Genomic DNA, 17828 nt, shown 5'->3' with positions numbered 1-17828 from the left:
ATATGTCTATATAACTGAATATATATGTCTATATAACTGAATATATATGTCTATATAACTGAATATATATATGTGTGTGTTACTGAATCACTTTGCTGTATACAAGAAAGCAACCCGACACTGAAAATCAACTATACTTCAATTTTTAAAAAAAGGAATACACAGTAACATCTGTTAACTGTGATATTGTTATGTTGACTGAAGCACTGTCTTGTATGTAGGGGAAGGGAGGGAGACACTGGACGACCTTTCAGATTCTCTCCAGCCCTGTGATCTTCTGATGTTATGAGTAACACCTCTTATTAACAACGACAACAAAACTGACATAGAAAAGGTTACCTTGTCTTTGGGAGAAAAACATTTTCTAATGTGACTAATAGTAATGAGAAAGGGGTTAGTAGTCACTGATTAAAGTATGTATGTTTAGGGCATTCATAGAAATCACATTTATAGGTATTCTTTTATAGATGAGAAAATTAAGACTCAGATCTGAATATGATTTGCCCAAGTGAAACACCTTTCTGTCCTCTAATTCAGCTGTCTGAGAATGTTTTCTGTAAAGGGTCACAGAGTAGATACTTCAGGTGGCAAAGTAATCTCTGTTGCAACTACTCAAGTGTACTGCTGTAGCATCAGAGCAGCCATACACTATGAAAATGAACAGGCATCACTGTGTTAAAAAAACAACCCCCTCCGCCCAACAAAAGGCTGATCTGGATGCTTTGGTCCATGGGCCTTAACATGTCAACCTCTCTCTAAAGCAATGCTGCCTTCTCATTTAAGAATGGGAAAACAAGGCAAGAAATGGCCTCCATTTGGCCATACTCACTCCGTTTGCTTTGCTGAGGGCCTGGAAGTAGATGCTGTAGCTTTTCAGAGGGGAAAGAGGAGGGTTCCAGTAGCCATTGTATGTCTTGTTGTCACCCACTGTAAATGGCTGGGTAACAGGCAGGTTGGCAGGCTTCAATTCGGCAGCAAAGTAGTGTAGAGAATCAAGGCTGGAGGCATTCCTGTAGCTCACGGGCACTGAAAAGCACTCGATGATGTCAGCTGCCCTCCGTGACTTCTGAAGTCGCTCCTCCTTGACAACCAGCTGATAAACACTGAATAGGAAAGAGGAGAGGCAGATGAGCAACTCTCTGGAGGGATGAATTTGTTATTTACCATCATCACTTCTATGACTGAAACCTCCTTCCAGAGTTTCAGACTTCTAAACCTGCTGCTTTGCAGAAATAGGTCTCCATTTAGATGTTCCAAAGGGCTGGTTCACACTGGGTATGCCCAAAATGCAACTCAGTTTCAACCCCTACAAACCTGCATGTTCCTCCTCCTCCATTTCTTTCCTTAGTGAGAGGAGCACTGTTCATAAGTGGCCAGAGCCTGATTCTGGGGGCTCACCCTCATTTCCTACCTCCTTGGTTTTCACTCTGCTCCTCTAATCAGCAAGCTCTGTTGACCTGACATCAGCAATTTGCACCTGCCCTTCCCCTTTGTTCTCCTCCCATTGTATTGCAGAGATGGGGCATTTCCCCATCTCTTAGCTGAACATAGCAGGTCTCTTTGCCTCTAATTTATGTGATCAACTCACCAGTCAATCCGCTGACCTCCTTCAACATAAACAGTGTCACTCTTCAATCACTTTCACAGGCTCTCCATTATCCGAACAATACAATCTAGATTCCTCATCCTGGCACTTGGGGGCACTTTGTGTCTGGTTTGTAAACTACTTCTCAAAGAGTCTTATGGTAGGTAGGCCCCTAATTGCAGCTGCTCCATAGCCCGTGCACTGCACAAACATCCTTTGGATCCTATCCCATGCCATCACCAACTGGTGCTTCCTCCCCCTGCAGTGCCCTCTCATTCCACCCACTTCTGCCTGTGGAAGCCTTTCTCTAAAAGCTGAGCCTATCTTTCATCTCTTCCATGCAGCAGGTCGAGATCTTCCAAATGTGAATGACCTCCCCCCTACTCAACTCTCCTACCACTGATTAATGGCTGTCTGCCTGGGACAGCAATAATGTGAGCTTGGAGCTGCTGTTTCTCTGGCTGGACAGTGACCTTTAAGACAGTGGCAGTTGTGGCTTACTTATCTCTGCTTCACTCTCTCTGTCCACACACGGCCCAGCAGATTGCCTGATACCTGTGTGCTGATCAGTGAATATTTGTTCAAGAGGACCAAACTGAACTAAATTGAAAAGAAGCCCAAAATCCAATCTGACGGAATGTAGAAAAGCAATTCAAGAGGAAGTGATTCCTCTAAGCTCCTGTCTAGTGATCGTGCACATTTCCTTCAACTTAGAAGGATGTAAGAAGCTGTTAATGTGTGAAGAGAGATGCCCAAGTCTTTATTAAACACCAACTGTCAGCCAAATGTGTAGGCTAGGGAGAGAGGCAAATCATCTCTCCAGGGGTTAGTCAGCAACCCTACTGCCCCTTCCTCTCCACCAATCTGATTACTGAGGACTCACTTGTCAATCCAACCAAACTCAGCAGCCAGACTAGAGACAAGGGTGCTGAGGCTGTGAGGCAGAGTGCCCCATGAGTGTCAAACTGCAGCAAGAGTAGAGACCCAGACTCTCAATGCATAGTTCAGTATCCTTTCCTTTTCTCTATTTTCCTTCCTACTCCATAAGCCAACAAAACGAACAGAGGGCCTTGCAAGCATTTTGTGTGTTTGTTTTGCTCGGCGGCTGAAGTTGCACCACTCCATCCCACCCAGGCTCGTCTGAAATCACAAAGGCTAGCAAAGGATATTTTTTTTGGGGGGTTAAACCGTGTTGTCAATATACAGTTTCCATACAATTGGGATTAATGTACCAGAGCACAGCCAGCAGCTCCCTGAGGCCCACTGTGTCTGCAGCTTGTCCATCCAGAGGCAAATGTGCAATTGCAGCCGGAAAGCTGTAAACTATTTTGTCATATAAATCTTCCTGCCAGGAATCTAGCTTCTCTGAAACATCTGGGAGCTCTGATTGAGGAGGAGGAAGGGAAGAAATGGTTACGTGATCTGGGCAACCTTCCTTCCCCTGACACACATGTTTTAAAGGAAGAGGTCGGGGAAAGAATCAAGAGAGTGGGCATTATTTGTGTTTCTGTGCTAACTTCACTCTCATCATCATTCTCTTGAAAACATATTTACTGAAGCTCTTTTCGGTGTGCTGGGGATGATTAAATCACACCTAAATGAGAACACCTCCCACAATCATATCTCTAGGGTTGGAATAAACTATTCAGGATTGTTTGTAAAGAGAAAGGATTTTATTTTTTAAGTAGGAAATCCCGGGGAGTATGACAGAATAACATATTCTTCTTATTCTATGCTCACCTCACAACATTTACTCACGTTTCCCCTCCTGTGACACCACCTTCTCTATTTCTCTCAATGAGAAGGTGGACACTGATGACATATTTTCTTCATAATTTTTCCTAAGGGTCTCTTCTTATAGGACCTGAAACCTGGGCTGTAGCTTCATCTCAATGCATAAGGCCAAGGCTCATCTGCACCTCTTTTCATCTCCTCACCTTTAATGTCCATCATTCATCCTCTTTCTAATATGACTGACAACCCACACCCCTCTCCTTCCTTGACTTTCCAGACCCAGGCTTGCCGGAAATTTCTGTATCTTAGTTTCAATGTCTCCTGAGACAAGACACCTCTACTCTGGTCCCAGATCCAGGACCCCAGCTCTTAGAGGACAGTTGTCTTAGGTGCCTTTAAAAGCAAAACCTGTAGGTACGTCTGCAAGCTTCAGAGAACCATGCTGCTGGACCCCAAGGCCTCTTCTGTTGTTCAGACTGATAGGTTAGATGATGACTCATGCTTCTCTGACCACTCACCACTGAGGGGTACCAACATCCTTTCAGACCATGACTCCATCACAGACATATCCTGAGATGCCCTTTCTCTACCCAGGGAAAAGGCTTCTAGTCAGAAGTTGAATCCATCCATGGTAAGTTGATTTCTGACAAAAACTCCAAGATAATTTGACGATAGAGGGATAATCTTTTAAGCAAATGATGCTAGGTCAACTGACTATCCACACGCAAGAATCTAAACTTAAATTCACATTAGACATTTCTCTGTACAGTAGTAATTAACACAACATAATAATCTATACAGTAAAAAAAAAAAACCTTGTTCACAAAAAATAAAAATTAAAAAAAAATAAGTTCACATTATACACAAAAACAGAGAGAACACATCATAACCCTAACTGTAAAAGCTACACTTATAAATTCTCTAGGAGAAAACAGGAGAAAATTTTCATGACCTTGGATTATGGAAAGGGTGTGTGAGTACAACACCAAAAGTATGATCTGCTAATGAAGGGAGGGCAAGATCAATTGGATATCATCAGATTTAAAAAAAATTGGTTTCAGAAGGTGCTATTCAACAAATGAAAAGGCAAGCTACACACTGAGAGAAAATATTTGTAAATTGTATGTATGATGCTCTCATCCAACATACATAATGATCCATTAATACTGAATAATAAAAACACAAATTACCCAAATTAAAAGTTGGCAAAATATTTGACTAGACATTTCACTAAAGATAAAATACAAGTAGTTTATAAACTCATGGAAAAGATGGCCAGTTTAAAGAGCTGTGCCCAAGATGGTGGAACAAGGAGACCCAGAGCTAAAGCTCCTCCCATTGGTATGCCAAAATTACTACTACTTATAGAGTAGCTATTGATGAAAATGACCTGAAGACTAGCAGAAAATATTTTCCAAAACTGGAGATATAAAAAAGAAACCAAATTTATATGTGGAATCTAGAAAGCAAACCATTCAACATTACAGTAATATCAGAGTAATCCAAGTCTATGCTCCAACCACTAATTCCGAAGAAGCTGAAGTTGAACAGTATAATGAATACCTACAAGACTTTCTAGAACACCAAAAAAAGATATCCTTTTTATCATAGGAAACTGGAATGCAAAAGTAGGAAGTCAAGAGATACCTAGATACCTGGAATAACAGGCAAATTTGGCCTTGGAGTACAATATGAAGCAGGGCAAAGGTTAACAGAGTTTGGCCAAGAAAACACACTGGTCATAGCAAACTCCCTCTTCCAACAACACAGGAGACAATGACTCTACACATACAGATGGTCAACACTGAAATCAGATTGATTATATTCTTTGCAGCCAAAGATGAAGACGCTCTATACAATCAGCAAAAACAAGACTGTGGCTCAGATCATTAACTCCTTATTGCAAAATTCAGACCTAAGTTGAAGAAAGTAGGGACAACCACTAGACCATTCAAGTATGACCTAAATCAAATCTCTTATGATTATACAGTGGACGTGAGAAATAGATTTAAGGGACTAGATTGATAGACAGAGTGCCTGAAGAACTATGGACAGAGGTTCGTGACATTGTACAGGAGACAGGGATCAAAACCATCCCCAAGAAAAGAAATGGAAAAACACAAAATTGTTGTCTGAGGAGCCTTACAAATAGCTGAGGAAAAAAAAGAGAAGTGAAAGGCAAAGGAGAAAAGGAAAGATATAACCATCTGACTGCAGAGTTCCAAAGAATAGCAAGGAGAGATAAGAAAGCCTTCCTCAGTGATCAATGCAAAGAAATAGAGGAAAAGAACAGAATGGGAAAGACTAGAGATCTCTTCAAGAAAATTAGAGATACCAAGGGAACATTTCATACAAAGATGGGCACAATAAAGGACAGAAATTGTATGAACTGAACAGAAGCAGAAGATATTAAGAAGAGATGGCAAGAATACACAGAAGATTATACAAAAAAAGATCTTAATGACCCAATAATCATGATGGTTTAATCACTCACCTAGAGCCAGACATCCTGGAATCCAAAGTCAAGTGGGCCTTAGAAAGTTATCACTATGAACAAAGCTAGTGGAAGTGATGGAATTCCAGCTGAGCTATTTCAAATCTTAAAAGGTGATGCTGTGAAAGTGCTGCACTCAATATGCCAGCCAATTTGGAAAACTTAGCAGTGGCCACAGGGCTGAAAAATGTCAGTTTTCATTCCAGTCCCAAAGAAAGGCAATGCCAAATTGTACCCATCTCACACACTAACAAAGTAATGCCCAAAATTCTCCAAGCTAGGCTTCAATAGTACACGAGCTGAGAAAGAGGTTTAAGCTGGATTTAGAACAGACAGAGAAAACAGAGCTCAAATTTTCCAACATCCACTGGATCACAGAAAAAGCAAGAGAATTCCAGGAAAACATCTAGTTCTAATTCATGGACTATGTTAATGCTTTTGACTATGTGGATCACAACAAACTGTGGAAAATTCTTCAAGGAATGGGAATACCAGACTACCTTACCTGCCTCCTGAGAAATCTGTATGCAGGTCAAGAAGCAACAGTTAGAACTGGACATGGAACAACAGACTGGTTCAAAACTGGGAAAGGAGTAGGTCAAGGCTATATATTGTCACCATGCTTATTTAACTTATATGCAGAGTACATCATGAGAAATGCCAGACTGGATGAAGCACAAGCTGGAATCAAGATTGCAGGGAGAAATATCAATAACCTCAGATATGCAGATGACACCATCCTTATGGCAGAAAGTGAAGAGGAACTAAAGAGCTCTTTATGAAAGTGAAAGAGGAGCGTGAAAAAGCTGGCTTAAAACTCAACATGCAAAAACCGAAGATCATGGCATCTGGTCCCATCACTTCATGGCAAATAGATGTGGAAACAATGGTAACAGTGAGAGACTATTTTGGGGGTTCCAAAATCACTGCAGATGGTGACTGCAGCCGTGAAATTAAAAGACACCTGCTTCCTGGAAGAAAAGGTATGACAAGCCTAGACAACATACTAAAAAGCAGAGACATTACTTTGCTGACAAAGGTCCGTCTAGTCAAAGCTATGGCTTTTCCAATACGCATGTATGGATGTGAGAGTTGGACTATAAAGAAAACTGAGCATTGAAGAATTGATGCTTTTGAACTGTGGTGTTGGAGAAGACTCTTGAGAGTCCCTTGGAATGTAAGGAGATCCAATCAGTCCATCCTAAAGGAGATCAGTCTAAATATTCACTGGAAGGACTGATGCTGAAGCTGAAACTTCAATACTTTTGCCACCTGATGCGAAGACCTGACTCATTGGAAAAGACCCTGATGCTGGGAAAGACAGAAGGCAGGAGGAGAAGGGGACAACAGAGGATGAGATGGTTGGATGGCATCACTGACTCGATGGACATGGGTATGAGCAAGTTCCGGGAGCTGGAGATGGTCAGGGAAGCCTGGCATGCTGCACCTATGGGGTTACAATGAGTAGGGCACAACTGAGAGATTGAACTGAGAAAGTAATACAAACAAATGTAATATATGCAAAACTGAAACAAATTCACGCAGTAAACAAACTAGTGCTTACCAAAGCAGAGAGGTAAGACGCGGAGGCAGGAAATTAGGGCTATGGGATTAAGAGACACGAACTACTATGTATAAAATAGATAAAAAATACAGTTTATCTATTTTATAAATAGATAAATTGTATTGTACAGGGAATTATAGCCGTTATCTTGTAATAACTTTTAATGGAGTACAGTCTGTAAAAATACCGACTGTGCTGTATACCTAAAACTAATATAATATTGTAACTCAACTATACTTCAATAAAAATAAAAACAATAAAAATACAGAAACACAAAAGAAAAAAACAACAACAATTAACCATAATAGAATGGCTATCAGTAAAAAGGCAGACAATTGCAAATGTTGGCAAAGGTACTGGAAAACTGGAACTTTCATACATTGCTATGTGAAAGTCAAATGGTGCAGTCACTATGGAAAGCAGTTGAGAAGTTCCTTAAAAAGGTAGACATAGAGCTACCATTCACCAAACTATTCGACTTCTAGATCTCAATCTAAGTGTGTGTGTATATAAAAACACATACAAATATGAAGAGCACTATTCCTAATAGCCAAAAAATTAAAAAATCCAAACAATTAAATAAATAATATGTGATATAGTCATCTAATGAAATATTATTCAACAATAAAAGAAACAATTTACTGATATACTCTACAATATGGCTGAAGGTCAAAAACGTTATGCTAAATGAGAGAAGCCAGATGAAAAGGTCTATATTATATGACTATTCATATGAAATGTCAAGAAAATGCAAATTTATAGAGACATTACTCAGAGGAGTATTTGCCTGGCCCTGGAGGTGTGAACAGGAATCAACTCCACTTGGGCACAGGTTATTTTATGGTATGATAAAAATGTTCTTAAGTGAGACTGTGGTGATGGTTGTACAACCCTACAAATTTACTGAAAATCATTGAATTGCACGCTTAAAAATGAATGAATTTTATGCTATGAAAATTATACCTCAATAAAGCTGTTAAAGAAATGAGGGAAATGGACTGAATAATCTTGGATGTCTTTCCACCTTCAAAAGAGTCTGTGCTTTAGCATTCAACTATGCACACATTTTAATACAAAAATGCGATGATAAACCTTTGCTGTTATTGTACAAGATGGGCTAAGAAACAAGTATGAGCTTTGTAATCCCCACAGAATCTAGCTTTCCAATTACATTTCCCACATTAAGGTCACTTGAAACTATGAAACTGAAATTTACAAGGACATGTCTTAGTTACCCAATCTTTACTTCAAGACTCTGGCAATATGTTTTTGTTCACGATTCGCTTAGTCACAACAGCCATCAGAGAAGGCAAAGAAATGGGAAGAGGAATACATTTTTAGTGTCAGAGTGTGTGTGTGTGTGTGTGCATCTTTCCCTGACTTCTGACATCTGTGTGACCTACTGCCCACTCTGCCTTGCATGTATTTATTCATTTATGCATCAGATATTTATTGCATGACTACAGTGTTGGCAGGTCAAAAGTTGAATGCAACATGGCCCCTGGGCACTGGGAGCTCAGGACTGAGATGGGGAGACATAGTAACTGTTCAGTACAATTCAGTGAGGGGAGGACAGAGGAGGAACTTGGTCAGGGAAGGATTCTGAGAAGAGGGGTGCTTACAGGATAGTGGTGAGGCTTGAAGGAGATAATGTGTCTGTGGAGTTCTTTCTAAGAGTAAAGTGCTGTTGATAAAAGTTGGCTAGAGCCAACTGAACTGCAGCGTGCATTATTATTACAGTGTTATCAAGTTCAGTTCAGTCACTCAGTCGTGTCTGACTCTTTGCGACCCCATGAATCGGAGCATGCCAGGCCTCCCTGTCCATCACCATCTCCCGGAGTTCACCCAGACTCACGTCTATCGAGTCCGTGATGCCATCCAGCCATCTCATCCTCTGTCGTCCCCTTCTCCCGCCCCCAATCCCTCCCAGCATCAGTCTTTTCCAATGAGTCAACTCTTCGCATGAGGTGGCCAAAGTACTGGAGTTTCAGCTTTAGCGTCATTACTTCCAAAGAAATCCCAGGGTTGATCTCCTTCAGAATGGACTGGTTGGATCTCCTTGCAGTCCAAGGGACTCTCAAGAGTCTTCTCCAACACCACAGTTCAAAAGCATCAATTCTTCAGTGCTCAGCCTTCTTCACAGTCCAACTCTCACATCCATACATGACCACAGGAAAAACCATAACCTTGATTAGGCAGAACTTAGTCGGCAAAGTAATGTCTCTGCTTTTGAATATACTATCTAGGTTGGTCATAACTTTTCTTCCAAGGAGTAAGCGTCTTTTAATTTCCTGGCTGCAGTCACCATCTGCAGTGATTTTGGAGCCCCCCCAAAAAAAGTCTGCCAGTGTTATCAAACTAGACCACAAAGATTTGCCTGGTTTTTCATTTGGACTCATCTCCTGTGACTGAACTGCACTTAATAAATTTAACAAAAGTGGATTTTGAGTAGAAACTTAGAGGTAAAGCAAAACCTTAAATGAATTTTTTGGCCAACCCACCATGTTGTGTAAAGGGGCCATAACAATTCAACTGAAGAGTTCACATTAAGTTTTAATTATTATCAAATGAAACCAAAAGAAATCTTAAAATAAGAAACCAGACACCCTTCTGATGATGGCCAGAGTGACATGCCATATCTTCTTGTCTAATATTTAAAAGTATAACTAGGTTTAACTGAGCATGTACTTACTGGGGTGGAGAAATATTTCACTTCAAAATGCAGAAGACCTGGCCCTCACGTATTTTCTGTTAATCATCAGTCCTCTCTCATTCGCAATATGACACATAAGCAACTACCATGGTCCTCACTGCAATACATATCTAGAATTTGACCCCTTCCATCATCTCCAGGTTATCACCCTACCAAGCCCCCATGATCTCTTGACTGGATTACTACCATAGCTTCCCAACTGGTCTTCCTGATTCTAATCTTGCCTCCAGCAACCTCAAAATAGTGGCTGCAGTGACCCTTTAAAAACATGACCAGGTCATGACACTCCTGTGCTCAAAGGCTCACTCACCTTGAGTGAGTCCTAGTGCTTCAGTTGCATTCAGCTCTTTGCAACCCCATGAAATGTAGCCCTCCAGGCTCCTCTATCCATGGAATTCTCCAGGCAAAAATACTGGAATGGGTAGCCATTCCCTTTCCAAGGGATTTTCCTGACCCAGGAATCAAACCCAGGTCTCCTGCATTGCAGGCGGATTCTTTACCATCTGAGCCACCAGGGAAGGCTTACTTAGAGGAAAAGGCAATATCTTTATAATGTCTCCAAGGCCCTGTTATGAGATGTCTTTGCTATTCCTTGAACACCCTCTAGGCAGGTTCTCATCTCAAGGCCTTCGATTTGCTACCCTTGATGCCTGAAATGCTCTTCCCTCAGATATATGCAACCCTTGGAAGGTTTGCTTCTTCACTTCTGCTAGTGAAATCATACATGATCACCATATTTAAAATAGCAACCCTGGGATTTCCCAGATGGTCCAGTGGCTAAGACTCTATGCTTCCAGCGCAGGGAGCCTGGGTTCTATCCCTGGTCTGGGAGCTAGATCCCACATGCCACAACTGAAGATCTCATGTGCTGCAACTAAGACTTGGCACAGTCAAATAAACAAATATAAATAAATAAATATAAAAAATAAAATGGCAACCCCAACCACATTATACCTTATTAAACTTCCCTGCTTAATTTTTCTCAGTATCATTTATAATCATCATGCCTGCTCTTTGTGTCTGTGTATGCATCTAGTGGGTTAAGTCATTTAAAGAAAGGACTATAAGCACTGCAAATGTCAACCTTCCTTGAGCAAAAAGCAACTGGATAGATATGGGGCCAGTTAGCTGATATTTAGATAGATGGCCATGCTTTAGTGACCTTTATTGCACTAAAAAAGCAAGGGCGAGGTTTTAGTTCTAGCTTTACCACTCACTAGCTCTGTCTGACATGCTGAGCAAATCATTTCACCTCTAGGACTTGTATCTAAAATGGGGTAATTCTGGCCAATGCAATAAGACACCAAACAGAAGAGATATACATTTTAGAGAGGAAAGCAATTTATCATCATTTGTAGATAATATGACTGTGACCTAATATATTGAAGAGAATCAAGTGAAAGACTTTTAAAATTAATAAAAGAATTCAGTAAAGTGGTTTGATAGAAGATAGAGATAAATAAACTGTACACCATGAAAAACAAGCTGGAAGACTTAAGGGAAAAAAAACCCTTTCAGAAGTTCTTTATAAAACAGCTAAGGATAACACAAATAATGGTTGATTCATGTTGATGTATGACAGAAATCAAGCCAATATTGTAAACCAATCAATCAATTAAAAATAAATAAAATATTAAAAAAGAAAGAAAGAAATATACAGAGCTGACAAGGGAAGGGAAAAAAAAAACAACCTCTACCAAGTGATACAAAAGAATATCTCTAGTCTCCAGCACAGGGCTTGGCAGAGTGGGTGTTAAATTACTGTGCAGAACTAAAGATGAATAAATGGACAGAAATGCTAAAGTCCTGGATAAAAGCAGCACATATTGTTAAGAGTCAATTATTGCCCAATTGATATTTTCTTTCTTTGGGAAAAAGTTAATAGTATAAAATATGAGGTCCGTTAGGTGACAATTCGAAGCCCTGAAGATATAGATCGCCTCAATTTTGAAATCTTATCCCAATATCAATGGGATTATTTTGGTTTCTTTGTTTAAAATAGGAAATATAGTCAAGAACCCATTTTTAAACAAAGGAAATATTACTGAAAAATCACTACTAGATAATAGCCCACATTATGGGCATATTTGATAACTATTTAATTATCAAAATAATTAAATGATGGGTACTAGAGTATGATCAAAAGAAAGTGGAAGAGGGGTGTGTGTGTGTGAATTCTATTTATAGAAACAGAAGCAATGCAAGTCAATGGGAAAGAGAAAATTTTATCAATAAACAGTGTTGGGCAAATTCCGTAATTATGAGAAAAAAACTCCATATTTAAGGCTTCATCATACATGAAAAAGGCTTCATCATACATTATATTTGAATGGTTCAAAATCTGTTTACTTAAAAATTTCAGGACGGCCATGGCAGTCCAATGCAATGTGTGATTCTCGACTGGATACCAGACTTTCAATTTCCTGAGGGTGATGACTCTACTGTGGATATGGAGAAGAATCACTTTTCCTGAGGATATACAAACTAGAGCCTTTAAGAGTCATGATTACTAGAGCTAACCGAGCAAGGATTTGAAGAGATCAGAAAAAGAGACACAAAGTAAACTGACAAAATGTTCACAGCTGGTGAATCTGGGGGAAGGATACGGGGATTATTGTGCCACGCTTGAAACAGTCTGGAGATTTGAAAAAAAACAATCTTGAGTTGAAAAAAATCTTTTTAAGCCTAACAATAGAATAATTCACAAAAGAGAAAAAGCAAAAGCTCTGTATGTGTACATTTGAAATGTCCAACTATATGAATAAAAAATAAAAAAATAGGAATTCTACTTCCAGAAAATATGATAGAGGAGGAAATAATATTTTATACTTAAGTAATCAATATTTGGGACAGACTATCAAAATGATGAGGAGCATTCACAAAAATCCAAAAATTCTCTGTATATGAAAAGGAACACACTGTTATTACCTCTGTATGAGATAGAACCAGATATTATTAAACCAAAATTCTAAACAAATAAAAACTTCCAACTGGGGAAAATAAGAACTTTCCTAAGTAACTCTCATATCAAATAGGAAATCAAAACCACAATTTCATACTCTTTAGAACGATTACAATGAGAACAATGATGTTTAATGCTTATGGGATAGGACAAACCTGTTTTGAGAATCCGAAAAGCCTTTGTTATTAAACAAAAAAGAATGACAATAAATTAATTAAGCATTCCATAAAAAGAAAATTAGAATAAACAACACTGGAGCCAGATGGCTTTTCCAAAGATTTCTTTCAATCTTTCAACAACTGATAATTCCCATGTTATATAAGCAATTACATAAGATAGAAAAAGAGGGGTAACATCTCGAATTGTTGCAAATTATTCCTCTAATATGCTATTAAATTCGTTTCCTCATAAGCAGACAATTTACTTCAGGTACACAAGACAGATTAGTAATAAAGAAAAATCCAGGAAAATAACACATAAATAAAGCCAAACAGAAAACCAAAATGATCACATGAATAGATGGCAAAAAGGCATTTGATAAAGTTTAACATCCCTTTCTGATTTAAATAGGCACAAAGACAACTGGTGAAACAGAGATATTTTTATTATGATGTTTAAAAATATCTGCTTCAAACCTACCACTAACATCACACAAAGGGAAAATTTACTGGAGGGAAAGTCTTGGAGGTTGCAGTAACACAGACAGGTCAACTATTGGCATCATTTGGCCACAATGCCCCCAGTGCAACACAACATAAAGCCAAAATAAGAGCTATTACAACCGGGAAAGGAGGACATAAAATTATTTACAGATGATGTGATTATTAGACTGGTGAACCAGATACTAAAATTTAATTAAAGAAACTCACAAGCGGTTTCAGCAAACAAAATGGATATTACATGTACACACACACACATACACAAGGTTCTCCTGCTGCTGCTGCTGCTAAGTCGCTTCAGTCGTGTCCGACTCTTGTGCGACCCCATAGATGGCAGCCCACCAGGCTCCCCCATCCATGGGATTCTCTAGGCGAGAATACTGGAGTGGGTTGCCACTTCCTTCTCCAATGCATGAAAGTGAAAAGTCAGAGTGAAGTCGCTCAGGTGTGTCCGACTCTTAGCGACCCCATGGACTGCAGCCTACCAGGCTCCTCCATCCATGGGATTTTCCAGGCAAGAGTACTGGAGTGGGGTGCCATTGCCGTCTCCAAGGTTCCCCTAAATACCAGCAAAACCCAGTTAGCAAACATAATGGTGGAAAGACAGCAGAAAATACCACAATTTTAACAAAGTACCTCCAGATGTCATCTACATGGAGGGATGATGCAGATTTCCTGAGAAACAGTGAAGACTGGGAGTGGAAAGAGGCCTGCCCTCTTTCAGTGTGGAAAAGCTCATGCTCATGTAACCATTTCAGAGTAAGTAATAAGCGTTTTGAATCAATTAAAACTAAATTCTATTGGGGATTATTTAGGGAACAAAGTGACAAAATTATTTTAAACTTCACAGAGAAACAGAAGAGAGTGAAAATAGGTAAGAACAGTTGGAACAACAAGGATCATTAGCAGGACCAGATATTAAAATGTCTTGTAAAACTGTAACTTAAATGGGTGGTACAGATGCAGTGATCAACAGAGAGACACCTAATGGAGCCGTGAAGGAAAACCAAGAATATAGTGCGTGTGTGCTAACATGCTTCAGTTGTGTCCTCCTCTTGGCTAGTCCCATGGACTCTAGCCTGCTAGGCTCCTCTGTCCATGGGATTCTCCAGGCAAGAATACTGGAGTGGGTTGCCATGCCCTCCTCTAGGGGATCTTCCCAACCAAGGGACTGAGCCAGCATATCTTACGTCTCCTGCATTGGCAGGCGGATTCTTTACTACCAATGTCACCTGGGAAGCACAAGAATATAGTGGGATATCCACAAACACACAAACACACCCACGCAGAATCACAAGTCAGCAGTACAGTAAGAAGTATTCAAGAAATGTGGGGAGAATCTAATAATTTGGAGAAATAAAATAATATGTACCTTTTTTGCTGTCCTGCATACAGGGTCATCATTGCCATCTTTCTAAATTCCATATATATGTGTTAGTATACTGTATTGGTGTTTTTCTTAGACACAGATGTGTATAGCGGACTTTTGGACTCAGAGGGAGAGGGAGAGGGTGAGATGATTTGGGAGAATGGCACTGAAACATGTATAATATCATGTAAGAAACGAATCGCCAGTCTATGTCCGATGCAGGATACAGCACGCTTAGGGCTGGTACACGGGGATGACCCAGAGAGATGTTGTGGGGAGGGGGGTGGGAGGGGGGTTCATGTTTGGGAACACATGTACACCCATGGTGGATTCATGTCAATGTATGGCAAAACCAATAAGGAATTGTAAAGTAAAATTAAAAAAAATAATAATATGTACCTAATAAACATCATTATTATGTTAAAATGATAAGTTATTATGATATGAGGCAAAAGTAGAATGCAACTTTGTAAGGGAGGCTCAAATCTATGTTCCACTTAATTTGGTATAGAAATATGAAAAAAATCCACCCCAAATATTAATATTTTATGATGGATCACAATGACGTTTTCCTTTAATTTTTTCCATATAATTTGTATAAGCTTATATTATTTTTGTGACAAATCTAAATTAAACTTTATTTAAATAAAATGGTAGGGCTTCACTGGTAGTCCAGTGGTTAAGAATCTGCCTACCAATGCAGGGGACAGGGGTTGCACCCCTGGTTTGGGAAGACCCCATATGGTGTGCAAGGCACCTGAGCCCATGTACAACTCTTGAGTCTGTGCTCTAGAGCCCATGGGCCACAACTGCTGAGCCCATGGCCACAACTACCAAAGCCCAGGCACCCTAAAGCCTGTGCTCACAACAAAAACAGGCACCACAATGAGAAGCCCAAGTAACACAACTAAAGAGTAGCCCCTCCTCTTTGCAACCAGAGAAGGCCCATGCCCAGCAGCAAAGACCCAGTGTAACCAAAAATAAAATAAATAAATAAAATGATAAAGTTATACTTATATTCACTACCTCACTACTGTGATGAGGATCAAAGATAATTAGGAACATGAAAGAACTTCAAAAATAATTGTTTAATATATTACCACTAGTTGCAGCATATTTTTTCCACTGGGGAAAAAGAAATAGAGCTTTATTCCTCTGAAAAACAAAACAAAAAGCCACAGAAAGGAAGCTAATAATTACTGATGTATACTATGAATTGGGCAAAAATCCTCTTTATTCCCTGTAGTGCTCATAGCAATCCTAAGGCATGAAATTGTTAATGGAATTAATTAATTCCATGAACTGTTAAACAATTCATGAAATTATTTAATGAAATTGTATCATATTTTTAATTGACAAATGGATTTTTGCTCATGGGTGACATGGCATGATCCATGCCTAATACACTTCTACCTTGCTGAGGAATGTGACTTTTGAATTTTTAATAAACATACTCCACCCCTACCTAACTTCAGAAGTGTTATTTTCCAGGTTCATGTTGAAAAGTATCATTTTAATCAATCAAATATACAGTAATATATAAAGAAAAACTTACAACCACCACTGACCAACTAGCTTTAATAGCTAATACTAATGGCTCACTTAAACGAAAACTTTAAGCAGACTTAACTAGTAAACAGTGTTTAGACAAACGACTGCTGGGAGAAGCAGAATGCTGTAAGGTCTTGTTACTTACTGGCCCATGAACTAGTGGTGTCCTCATCACCTAGGAATGTGTTAGCTCTGCAGAATCTCAGGCCCCAAGCCAGATCAGCCTTCCTGGTGGTTCAGATAGTAAAGAATCTGACTGCAATGTAGGAGTCCCAGGTTTGATCCTTGGATTTGGAAGAACCCCCTGGAAAACGGACTTCAGTTTCTTTGCCTGGGAAATCCTGAGGATGGAGGAGTCTGGTGGGTTAGTCCATGGGACTGCATAGAGTTGGACATGACCAAGCAACTAAGCATGCATGCCAGAGCTACTGAACCAGAATTTTCATTTTAAAAGATTTAGGTTACTATATTTACATATTAAATTTTGAAAATCTATAAAGTGAAATAAAACACTTTGGGGAACTGAAAAATCTTCCTTTTTTATTTTGTTCTGTTTTTTTTTTAATAAACATTCTGAAGCTTTTTATTTCCCCACTGGAAAGTCAGGCTGTTTTCCTCACCCCAGGCTTCCCAATACTTTCTTCTTCCTCAGATGTCCTGGGAAGCAACCCCTTTACCCTCCTGCCAAGTTCTCAGCTGAAATGTCATTGTTGTTTTCCAGAGCTGCTTTATGTTGTGAAAGGAGTAAAGGAAAAAAAAAAATTAAGTTGAACAAGGCTAGCTTCCACAGGGAATCGGTCTCCAAACTTCACGACTAAAACCCACAGTGATGCTTTCACAGAGGAAGATGCAACAGAGGCTGTTTTTAAAAGAGTAATCAATAGGGTGCCTTGGATATCTCTACTTGCAATAAAGACATTTGCTTAAGGAAAAGAAACTGAGAATCCTCTAAGCACTTTGTTATAAGACCATCTGAAATCAATTATCCTCAAAGAAGCCCTTGTAAGCTCTAAAAAGGTAAATAGAATGATTATTAATTAGCCATTAAGTTTATCATAATAACTGGCATAGGATAGGGGATAGGGCAGATAAATGCTAGAGAAGAATTATACCAATTAAAGGCTTTTTCCTATATGAAAATGTAACCCATTGATGAGGTTATTTGCAGGAATACAGTGAGCTGAAAATCACCTATGT

The 17828-nt window shown here is 39.4% G+C and overlaps 1 protein-coding gene across 1 annotated transcript in view; it reads right to left on the bottom strand.

Moving 5' to 3' along the window:
• Window positions 1–17828, bottom strand: part of LOC120869436 (receptor-type tyrosine-protein phosphatase T) — a 400388-nt gene that overhangs the window by 252932 nt on the left and 129628 nt on the right. The window contains exon 5 of the mRNA XM_040248753.1: window positions 830–1103. Coding sequence (XP_040104687.1) covers window positions 830–1103 — 274 coding nt within the window. The remainder of the gene's footprint in view (window positions 1–829; window positions 1104–17828) is intronic.

The sequence above is a fragment of the Oryx dammah genome, unplaced genomic scaffold, assembly GCF_014754425.2.
Source record: "Oryx dammah isolate SB20612 unplaced genomic scaffold, SCBI_Odam_1.1 HiC_scaffold_10, whole genome shotgun sequence".
In the NCBI taxonomy this organism is placed as follows: Eukaryota; Metazoa; Chordata; class Mammalia; order Artiodactyla; family Bovidae; genus Oryx; species Oryx dammah.
The sequence above is the reverse complement of the archived record's forward strand: the minus strand, read 5'-3'. Positions and strand labels throughout refer to the sequence as shown.